Source organism: Anomaloglossus baeobatrachus, chromosome 2 (genome assembly GCF_048569485.1).
Source record: "Anomaloglossus baeobatrachus isolate aAnoBae1 chromosome 2, aAnoBae1.hap1, whole genome shotgun sequence".
In the NCBI taxonomy this organism is placed as follows: domain Eukaryota; kingdom Metazoa; phylum Chordata; class Amphibia; order Anura; family Aromobatidae; genus Anomaloglossus; species Anomaloglossus baeobatrachus.
Window position 1 is genome coordinate 10,091,140 of NC_134354.1, and position 11,371 is coordinate 10,102,510.

At 51.9% G+C, this 11,371-nt stretch overlaps 1 protein-coding gene across 1 annotated transcript; it reads right to left on the reverse strand.

Annotated features, from left to right (window-relative positions):
- Positions 1 to 5,484: 5,484 nt before the first annotated feature.
- On the reverse strand, positions 5,485 to 10,202 carry LOC142280984 (cystatin-B-like). The gene is made up of 3 exons (XM_075332805.1): positions 9,952 to 10,202; positions 7,026 to 7,130; positions 5,485 to 5,742 (listed from the first exon to the last, which is right to left on the reverse strand). The coding sequence occupies exons 1-3, from the start codon at positions 10,018 to 10,020 to the stop codon at positions 5,611 to 5,613; spliced, it is 306 nt and encodes a 101-aa protein (XP_075188920.1). The 5' UTR covers positions 10,021 to 10,202; the 3' UTR covers positions 5,485 to 5,610.
- Between the last annotated feature and the right edge of the window lie 1,169 nt (positions 10,203 to 11,371).

Consider the following 11,371-nt stretch of genomic DNA (forward strand, 5'->3'; position numbering starts at 1 on the left):
GTATCTATAGACACAGTATGGGTGGGGGGGGGGGAGTATCTATGGACAGTATGGGGGGAGAGGAAGTATCTATAGATACAGTATGGCTGGAGAGGATGGGGAGGGGAGTAAGTATCTATAGACATAGTATGGGGTGGAGAGGATGTGGAGGGAGAAATTTATTTGGATAGAAACAAAAAAGAATTTTTACCAGCTGACCTAAGGTTGCTTCAATGAGGCTTAATAGCATTGCTGAGAGCACGGAAAAAAATCATGTGGTCCCCTGTTCAGATACAAGTTAAGGCCTGAAACACACATCCGTCAAACATGTGCGAGTTTGTTCCGTTTCCGTATATACCGGAGACACGGCCAAACGTGCACCAATGTTATTTAATGTTTGAGGACACATGTGTGTCTTTCATTAAGGTCCGTGGGTCCGTGTGTGTGCTACGTTTGTGTCTCCGTTTTGCACGGAAGCATGTCCGTTTTCAACACGCAGCACGGACCCAATGAAAGTCAATGGGTCTGTGCGCACGTCCAAGTGACAGGGACGCATCTCTGTTTGCTCCGTGTACGTTTTGTGCTTTTTTTCATGTGATGTCGGTCTTTTTTCTTTTTCTGTTTCGTTCTCTCCCTCAGTCGGTCAGTCCCCCCCCTCTCTCATACTCACCGATCCCCGATCCCCGATGCTGCACGGCTGTTATAAGAGCTCCAGCGGCTTTTACTATTTTGAAAAAGCCGGCCGCCCATTAAACAATCTCGTATTCCCTGCTTTACCCGCCCACAGGCACCTGTGATTTTTTTGCAGTCACACACGCCCACCACGCTGAGTGACAGGTGTCTCACTGCACCCAATCACAGCAGCCGGTGGGCGTGTCTATACTGTGCAGTAAAATAAAGAAATGAATAATTAAAAAACGGCGTGCGGTCCCCCCCAATTTTAATGCCAGCCAGATAAAGCCATACGGCTGCAGGCTGGTATTCTCAGGATGGGGAGCCCCACGTTATGGGGAGCCCCCCAGCCTAACAATATCAGCCAGCAGCCGCCCAGAATTGCCGCATACATTATATGCGACAGTTCTGGGACTGTACCCGGCTCTTCCCGATTTGCCCTGGTGCGTTGGCAAATCGGGGTAATAAGGAGTTAATGGCAGCCCATAGCTGCCAATAAGTCCTAGATTAATCATGTCAGGCGTCTCCCCGAGATTCCTTCCATGATTAATCTGTAAATTACAGTAAATAAACACACACACCCGAAAAAATCCTTTATTAGAAATAAAAAACACTAACAAATTCCCTCATCACCAATTTATTAACCCCGACAAAGCCCTCCATGTCCGGCGTAATCCAGGATGGTCCAGCGTCGCATCCAGCTCTGCTGCATGCAGGTGACAGGAGCAGCAGAATACACCGCCGCTCCTGTCACCTCCACGCAGCTAATGAGGTAAGTAGCGCGATCAGCTGAGCTGTCACTGAGGTTACCTGGATCCAGCGGTGGCCGTTAGTTACCTGACTGACAGCTCAGCTGATCGCGCTACTTACCTCATTTGTTGCGTGGAGGTGACAGGAGCGGCGGTGTCTTCTGCAGCTCCTGCCACCTTCATGCAGCAGAGCTGGATGCGACGCTGAGAGGTCCGTGGATTACGCCGGACATGGAGGGCTTTGTCGGGGTTAATAAATTGGTGATGAGGAACTTTGTTAGTGTTTTTTATTTCTAATAAAGGATTTTTTTCGGGTGTGTGTGTGTTTATTTACTGTAATTTACAGATTAATCATGGAAGGAATCTCGGGGAGGACGCCTGACATGATTAATCTAGGATTTAGTGGCAGCTATGGGCTGCCAATAACTCCTTATTACCCTGAGTTGCCAACGCACCAGGGCAAATCGGGAAGAGCCGGGTACAGCCCCAGAACTGTCGCATATAATGTATGCGGCAATTCTGGGCGGCTGCTGACTGATATTTTTAGGCTGGGGGGCTCCCCATAACGTGGAGCTCCCCATCCTGAGAATACCAGCCTTCAGCCGTATGGCTTTATCTGGCTGGCATTAAAATAGGGGGGACCGCACGCCGTTTTTTTTTATTTATTTTACTGCACAGTATAGACACGCCCACCGGCTGCTGTGATTGGGTGCAGTGAGACAGCTGTCACTCAGCGTGGTGGGCGTGTGTGACTGCAACCAATCACAGGCGTCTGTGGGCAAGTAAAGCCGGAATACGAGATTGATTAATGAGCGGCCGGCATTTTCAAAATAGTAAAAGCCGTTGGAGCTTTTATAACAGCCGTGCAGCGCCGAGATCCATAAAAAATGGACCTAAAAAATGGAAAACGGACCAGAAAAACGGCCCTGTTTTACACGGACGTGGTTTTAACGGATGTGTGTGTTTTCGGCCTAAGAAAGAGGTAATCCAGCTCTTCAAGTTGAGGTAGTTTTATTTATAGAAAAATAACAATTTACATGATAGAAAAGTTAAAAAAAAAAAGCATTTCGGCTGAAGCTACATGTCAGCGTTGTCAAAGATTATCATGTAGCTTCAGCTGAAACGTGTTTTTTTTAAACTTTTCTATCATGTAAATTGTTATTTTTCTATAAATAAAACTACCTCAACTTGAAGAGCTGGATTACCTCTTTCTTAAAATTAATATGGACACAGTATGGAGGGAGAGGTGGGGAGGGGGAAATTTATATGGACATAGTATGGGGGGGGAGAGGATGGGGAGGGGAGGAAGTATCTATAGATAGTATGGAGGGAGAGCTGGGGAGGGGAACATTATATGGACACAGTATGGGGGAGGAGAGGAAGTATCTATAGACACAGTATGGGAGGGGGAAATTTATATGGACACAGTATGGGAGGAGAGAGGATGGGGAAATTTCTATGGACACAGTATGGGGGAAAAGAGAGGATGAGGAGGGGGAAATTTCTATAGACATAGTATGGGGGGAGAGGATGGGGAAGTTTCTCAGGACACAATGGGGGGAGAAGGTGAGGGGTAATATACAAGGTAGCCATAAAATAACCTCAGGTGTTTGGAGCAGACTGACCCAGTGGACAGAATTGGCTGAGGAATGGTATGTATGCCATTCAAGACATGGGGAAATGGAAGGCATCTTAAAGTTTTACACCAAAACTCCCCATCAGGTGAAAAAGTGGCGCTGTACAGTGAGCGAGCGGCCCAGAAAGCGTGTGCCGATAATTGGAGATGTCACAGTTGTTGCACAGACGAGCATAGCTGATGAATATGGCCGCCATCATGCATGGTGATCATGTTTATCCTGTGCAGAACACATCTGGTGGGAGGCCGCGCACTTCCACAATGATGCGGTCTTTGAGGTCAGCCAGGATGACGACATTTTCCCTATAAACACGCGCGTCCAAGTGTCCCCACAACCAAAAATCACACAGATTCAGATCGGGTGAATGAGTTGGCCATGACGGAGCGGCTCAAAACCCTGTCATCGGGACAATATGCACAGAGTATGTTCTTCACACCACGATGTGAGGAGGTCTCCATCCTGCGTGAAGGTGGCCGTCTGCAGACGCTGTGTCCAGCATTGGCTGGTGTCACAGAACCGCTAGAACCCCAGGTGGCCTCATTTCTTCATAAAAGAACGCTCCGCGGATGATGAGGTGAAGCCGCACCAAACGGTCACCTTTGGTGAATGCAGTGGGACCCCCTCGACCACATGGGGGTTTTCAGTCGCCCATATGTGGCAGTTTTGTGTGTTCACCGTTCCATTTGTCGCTCCACAGAACATTCCACGGCAGTTGTCATCCACTTCCACTCGCCAGAGACATGAATGCAGATGTCATGCAGGATCATTGTCACGAGGAAGTTGATGATGGCGAATTTTGTACAGGTGCCCGCACGACCTTCCTCACTGCTGTACGGGAGCCCCAATTCCCTGCATGCACTACTGTTGTTCCTGCCCTGTACCACGACGGCAGTGGCAATGTCCTCCACCTCCTCTCTCTGCTCACCAGTCATTGCCCGCGCCCCGGCTGAACACTCAGTAACCAGTCATCTGTCTCAGGGAATGGTCAGCCATTGTGCGTGAAGGCCAAATGACGAAAGGCTCTCAGTGCAGCCGTAGCATTCTCATAAAACAACCGCACTAAGGCCGCTTTCTCACATCAGTTTTTTTGCATCAGGCATGATCCGGCGAAAAAACTGATGCGATGGATCCGGCGGAAAAAACCGGATCAGTTACATCAGTTTTTTGACAGATCCGGTGCAATTCTGAGCATGCTCTGTAAAAAAAAAAAAAAACAAAAACACTGATCTGGCATCCGGATCCATTTTTTGCCGCATTACGCCGGATCTGGCGTCCATAGGCTTCCATTATAAAAACATGCCGTACGGCGCCGGATCCAGTGCAATCCTTTTTTTTTTTGCCGAAAACAAAAACATTCACTTCATTGTTTCATCCGGCCGCTGGACAAGTACATTTTGCCGGATCCGGCAAACAAAAAAAAAAAAAAATATTGGATGAAATGCAAGGCCATCCGGCGCTAATGAAAGTCTATGGGGTGGGGGGGGGGGGAATATAAATAAATAGATCTGGCGGCAGACACCAGATCCATTTTTTTCATGTTTTTGCTGGATTGTGCTTGATGGCAAAAAAACTGATGTTTGAAAGCAGCCTAACAGTGCACGATCCAGCAAAGAGACCGGCATCATGAGACTGAGCTGCCAGGCGCACTCACTGTACAGTGCCACGTTTTCACCTGGTGGAGAGTTTTGGTACTGCAGACACATGGCTCCAGCCACCTTGACAGATAATTATATATAATCTAATATTAATTTTTAACTATTTGGAAAAGGTGCAAATAAAAAGCACCAAAAAAGTAGACAAACAAATCCAATATTGAATGTGTGTGTAGCTGTGATTGGGGCCGCACCGTGCCTGTTATCTGCAATGTAAGTGGTGGTTCTATCACAGCCCCTCAATCAGAAACATACCTGTGAAGGCTTCTTCAGACCTCCAGATAACACATTATTATATTGTTGTGGGTAAATGATTATGGACTTGTTTTCTTTGCATTATTTGAGGTGAAAGTGCTGCGCATTGTGCATTGTTCTGTTATTTTCACCATTTCTCATTTTCAGAGAATATAAAAATTTATTTCTTGGAAATTTGGAGACGTCAGTATTTATAGAATAAAGAACAATTTACTTAAATTATAAAAGGAAAAAAAAAAACTGAAAAACTGACAATTTGGAAGTGGTCTCCGAATTTTTGCGAGTGCATATTAATAAATATTCTAAAAAAATATTAGAATTTCTCAAAATATTATGCACAGTTGGAGTGATGTGACGCGTTCATGTGCATCACGTCTTCTGCAGAAGCAACCCCCCCCCCCAACCCGTTAATTATAAAGCTGTGGATCAATTCTTCCATAGTGTAAAGAATGGAGTGTCCGTCCTCCATGACACCAGTGGGCAGAGGTTTTTCTTCTCTATAGGGCCACATTTATTCCTACAATGACATCACAGACAACATTTTATAGAAAAATTCAGTGTATTTAATATCCTTGGTCAGAAGCAATTACTGCATTTTATAGAAGGCAAAGTACAAAAGAAGGAAACCCAATATGAGAGCAAAGCGTTATCCGGGAGGGAACAGGCTTAATGGAAGTGGACGATTTCATCCCCCTTAGACTTCCCGACCTGGGTGGCCGAGAGGCTCAGCTTCTGCCCCGCGTGCGGCAGGGTCTCGTACACACACAGGTGGATGTACTCCTCATCTCCGACCTGGACCTGAAAACAAACAGAAGAGGGTGCAGAAGTTATAAACCAGAGGACCAGTGTCACTACAAGGGAGTCTCACCACTAGAATTTAAACTGAATATTTTACCCTCAAGCATCAGTGGTGGATCCTTTCACAAGGAATATATCCACAGCTGTACATCATGGCTGTAAACCCATCACCAAGTTATATTGTTCATGGGGGGACCGCAATGGGGTCAAGTGTGACCCCAACTACAGTAGAGTTTGGTCTGCAGGAGATGTACCTTCATGTACCACTCCACTTCATTACAGAATGCCATTCCCAATGGATGATTGAGTAGTTTCCACCAATTGTTACCATGGTAACAAGACCAACAAATTCCTTGATAGCTCAGTAAATGTATAGAATAGGGAAACAGTTTTGAATAAGATTCTTTCAACCAGAATATCCAGAAGCTTCTGAGACTGAGCAGGATACAATCGTTTTGCTATTTTTTAAAATCTCTGAAGACTCCAGTGACTTGTGAGGGAGGTACTAATCATTAACTGACCTGAGCAGGGCAAGTATGCTCCCTGAAATGGGGTGGGGAGGGTCAAATATGGACCCAAATGTGACTCCTGGTACAATATGCTATATGTCCATTGGAGATTCGAGTCAAGAAATAAGCTCCAGAGTCCACGTGGCTGGTACCTGTGATCAGGACATGCAGTATCCAGGAAGAAGGCACATTTTTAATAAGGGTATATGTAAAGTAGTGCGAGTATTAATATGCTCCCCTGCCGCAGCTTCTCCAGGATCCAGCGCCGTTCAGTTCCTCAGTGACGTCACCGCTCTGGGTCACTACGCTGTGACCCGGAAGACACTTTACAATGAAGCCTATAAAGGCTCAGAACGCAGCTCCATAGACTTCCATAGTAAGACATCCGCTCACACAGCGAGCAGATAGCTGCAATTGCTGGTGACGTTACTGAGAAGAGGAGGCGCAGCGCTGGACCGCAGCAGTGGAAGACGGGCACAGTATTAGAGGGAAGCTTCTAGACCGGTCTGCAGCTACATTTGGGGGCTGCTCATGGTCACTCCACTCTGATATCAGACACAGCATATACAGACTCCACACTAGAGAGGAGCTGACCGCTGCAGCTGATCTGTACAGACTGCTGCAGATCGGACACCAGAAGACCCCGGCCCCTCCGGGCTGAGCCTAGTGAGGAGCAGGGGCACATTATTGTACTTGCAACATTGTATCAAATTATTATTCTTTAGTGTTTCCAAGTGTCTGCGCACTACAACTCCCAGCATGCTCCAGTCTCACCTTAACGAAGTAGTTGGTCCCAGCGACCACCTGTGTTTTGAACGCGACGGCCACAAAGGTGGGGTATTCTTCTTGCCGGTGTTTATCTTCCACCTCGGCCTTCACCTGCAGGAGAGAAGACGCTGCGGTCAGATGTTCAGTGTCCCCCTCCCCCTGTACACACCCTGCAGGCGGGTGCACAGATTTCTGCAATCCTCAAACCCCGTGATCAGAGTCCTGCTGACACAAAACTGAGAAACAGGAACTTGGGCCCCAATCACATGACCACAATGCATCAGGAGGGGGTGAGTCAGCGGGAGAGGTGCAGAGTAGACCGATGACCAGTTCCTCATCGCACCCCTCCCCCCCGGGATCTCTGGAAACTTCTATACCTTTAATATACAGTGCAGGAGTTGAGCAGATACTCGTGCTGCGCAGGGGCTGCATCATCTGCTCCTCAGGGGCGGGGCTCACTCTTGTAGGCACCACCTCTAAGAAGAGACAGTAGGTGTCAGAGACCCCAGCTACAGGAGAGAGCACCCCCGCTCATCAGCTTTCAGACATGAATCCTACATAATGGCCACAGGTGGGAGAGAAACAGCCAAGGGGGCGGCACCATGTCCGCATCACACAGTGGTCATCCACAGCACTGGCCCTATAAGGCTAGGCACCAGGGACCCCGCACACAGGAGGATCTGCACCATGATTACCCTAATGGGATCAGCTTAGAAGACCCCCCCAGTCTTTAGTCCTGATGACTCTCTCACAGCTGAGGATCTCTGTTACATTGTATCCGACCTCTGAGCTGCACTGTCAGCCCATACAATGGCGGGATACAACTGTAACAGACCCTCAGCTCAGCACAGGCCACTATTCACGGACAGCAGAGGGTGAAAATAAGCTGCAGGTGACGTCACCAGCCAATACCACAGCTCTCTCAGCTCCCCTGTCTGTACAGCGCCCTCGCCTGCGCCCCGCTCTCCCCCTGTGTGTACAGCGCCCTCACCTGGTTGCACAGCTCCTGCACCTCCCCCTGTGTGTACAGCGCCCCTCACCTGGTTGCACAACACCTGCACCTTCCCCCTGTGTGTACAGCACCCTCACCTGCCCCTCAGCTCTCCCCCTGTGTGTACAGCGCCCTCTACCTGGTTGCACAGCTCCTGCACCTCCGCTCTCCCCGTGTGTACAGCGCCCTCACCTGGTTGCACAGCTTCTGCACCTCCGCTCTCCCCCTGTGTGTACAGAGCCCTCACCTGGTTGCACAGCTCCTGCACCTCCACTCCCCCCTGTGTGTACAGAGCCCTCACCTGGTTGCACAGCTCCTGCACCGCCGCTCTCCCCCTGTGTGTACAGCGCCCTCACCTGGTTGCACAGCTCCTGCACCTCCGCTCTCCCCCTGTGTGTACAGCGCGCCTCACCTGGTTGCACAGCTCCTGCACCTCCGCTCTCCCCCTTGTGTACAGCGCCCTCACCTGGTTGCACAGCTCCTGCACCTCCCCCCTGTGTGTACAGCGCCCTCACCTGGTTGCACAGCTCCTGCACCCCCACCCTGTGTGTACAGCGCCCTCACCTGGTTGCACAGCTCCTGCACCCCCACCCTGTGTGTACAGCGCCCTCACCTAGGTTGCACAGCTCCTGCACCCCGCGCCCTCCCCCTGTGTGTACAGCGCCCTCACCTGGTTGCACAGCTCCCTGCACCCCCGCTCTCCCCCCCTGTGTGTACAGCGCCCTCACCTGGTTGCACAGCTCCTGCACCTCCGCTCTCCCCCTGTGTGTACAGCGCCCTCACCTGGTTGCAACAGCTCCTGCACCTCCGCTCTCCCCCCTGTGTGTACAGCGCCCTCACCTGGTTGCACAGCTCCTGCACCTCCGCTCTCCCCCCTGTGTGTACAGCGCCCTCACCTGGTTGCACAGCTCCTGCACCTCCGCTCTCCCCCCTGTGTGTACAGCGCCCTCACCTGGTTGCACAGCTCCTGCACCTCCGCTCTCCCCCCCTGTGTATACAGCGCCCTCACCTGGTTGCACAGCTCCTGCACCTCCGCTCTCCCCCTGTGTGTACAGCGCCCTCACCTGGTTGCACAGCTCCTGCACCCCCGCCCTCCCCCTGTGTGTACAGCACCCTCACCTGGTTGCACAGCTCCTGCACCCCCGCTCTCCCCCCTGTGTGTACAGCGCCCTCACCTGGTTGCACAGCTCCTGCACCTCCGCTCGCTCTCCCCTGTGTGTACAGCGCCCTCACCTGGTTGCACAGCTCCTGCACCCCCGCCCTCCCCCTGTGTGTACAGCGCCCTCACCTGGTTGCACAGCTCCTGCACCCCCGCTCTCCCCCCTGTGTGTACAGCGCCCTCACCTGGTTGCACAGCTCCTGCACCCCCGCCCTCCCCCTGTGTGTACAGCGCCCTCACCTGGTTGCACAGCTCCTGCACCTCCACTCCCCCCTGTGTGTACAGCGCCCTCACCTGGTTGCACAGCTCCTGCACCTCCACTCTCCCCTGTGTGTACAGCGCCCTCACCTGGTTGCACAGCTCCTGCACCCCCGCCCTCCCCCTGTGTGTACAGCGCCCTCACCTGGTTGCACAGCTCCTGCACCTCCCCTCTCCCCCCTGTGTGTACAGCGCCCTCACCTGGTTGCACAGCTCCTGCACCTCCACTCTCCCCTGTGTGTACAGCGCCCTCACCTGGTTGCACAGCTCCTGCACCTCCTCTCTCTCCCCCCTGTGTATACAGCGCCCTCACCTGGTTGCACAGCTCCTGCACCTCCACTCTCCCCTGTGTGTACAGCGCCCTCACCTGGTTGCACAGCTCCTGCACCTCCACTCTCCCCTGTGTGTACAGCGCCCTCACCTGGTTGCACAGCTCCTGCACCTCCCCCCTGTGTATACAGCGCCCTCACCTGGTTGCACAGCTCCTGCACCTCCACTCTCCCCTGTGTGTACAGCGCCCTCACCTGGTTGCACAGCTCCTGCACCTCCGCTGTCGCCTCTTTGCTGCTCCCGAGTCCCCCGCACAGCGACATTCCGGCGATGAATCAGCTGACTGGAGCGGGCGCCGTTATTTATACCAAGCGGGAGAAACCATCCGGAGGACGAGAGAGGGGGAGACTCCCAGAATGCACCGCGACTCCTCTGTGGGCCCGTAGCCAGATGTGACCACAAATCCCAGTCACCATCCGCCCTGCGGTCTGGTCACGTGGTGTGGGCGTGGTCACGTGATGTCTGGTAGTGACTCGAGGCGTGTCGTGCCCTGCGGATGTCAGTGACGTCACTTGTAGGACTACAACGCCCAGCAGATCCGGCAGAAGTTCCCCCTTTTCCCCTTTGTGTATTTTTAACCCTTTCATGACTGAGACCATTTGGCGAGACCTATTACTTTTTGTTTTGTTTCCCCGTTTCCGCAGCTGTCATGGTAACGTCATGTGAGCCTGAATATCGGCGATCACAACCATTTACTGGGGTCCCGGCTGCTTATTGTTTACTCCCCCTCCCCGGGTCCAGTGCTGAGCCTGCACCGCTGCTCCTGGAGTCTGTTATTGCCTGATGACACGGCCGCAATGCTGCAGCCAATCACTGAGCTCACCGATCGTCCTCAGCGCTGTCCTGACAAGTCCACAATGCTGCAGCCAATCACTGAGCTCACCGATCGTCCTCAGCGCTGTCCTGACAAGTCCACAATGCTGCAGCCAATCACTGAGCTCACCGATCGTCCTCAGCGCTGTCCTGACAAGTCCACAATGCTGCAGCCAATCACTGAGCTCACCGATCGTCCTCAGCGCTGTCCTGACACTTCCGTAATGCTGCAGCCAATCGCTGAGCTCACCGATCGTCCTCAGCGCTGTCCTGACAAGTCCACAATGCTGCAGCCAATCACTGAGCTCACCGATCGTCCTCAGCGCTGTCCTGACACTTCCGTAATGCTGCAGCCAATCGCTGAGCTCACCGATCGTCCTCAGCGCTGTCCTGACACTTCCGTAATGCTGCAGCCAATCGCTGAGCTCACCGATCGTCCTCAGCGCTGTCCTGACACTTCCGTAATGCTGCAGCCAATCACTGAGCTCACCGATCGGCCTCAGCGCTGTCCTGACACTTCCACAATGCTGCAGCCAATCACTGAGCTCACCGATCGTCCTCAGCGCTGTACTGACACGTCTACAATGCTGCAGCCAATCACTGAGCTCACCGATCGTCCTCAGCGCTGTACTGACACGTCTGCAATGCTGCAGCCAATCACTGAACCCACTGATTTTCTGCAGTGCTGTGATGTCACATTCGTAATGCTGCAGCTGGTCACTAATCTCATCGATTGGCTGCAGCGCTGTTGCTGTCCCCTTAATGTTGCCTGGCAGTCAGTAAATTTCCTAGCACTTGGCT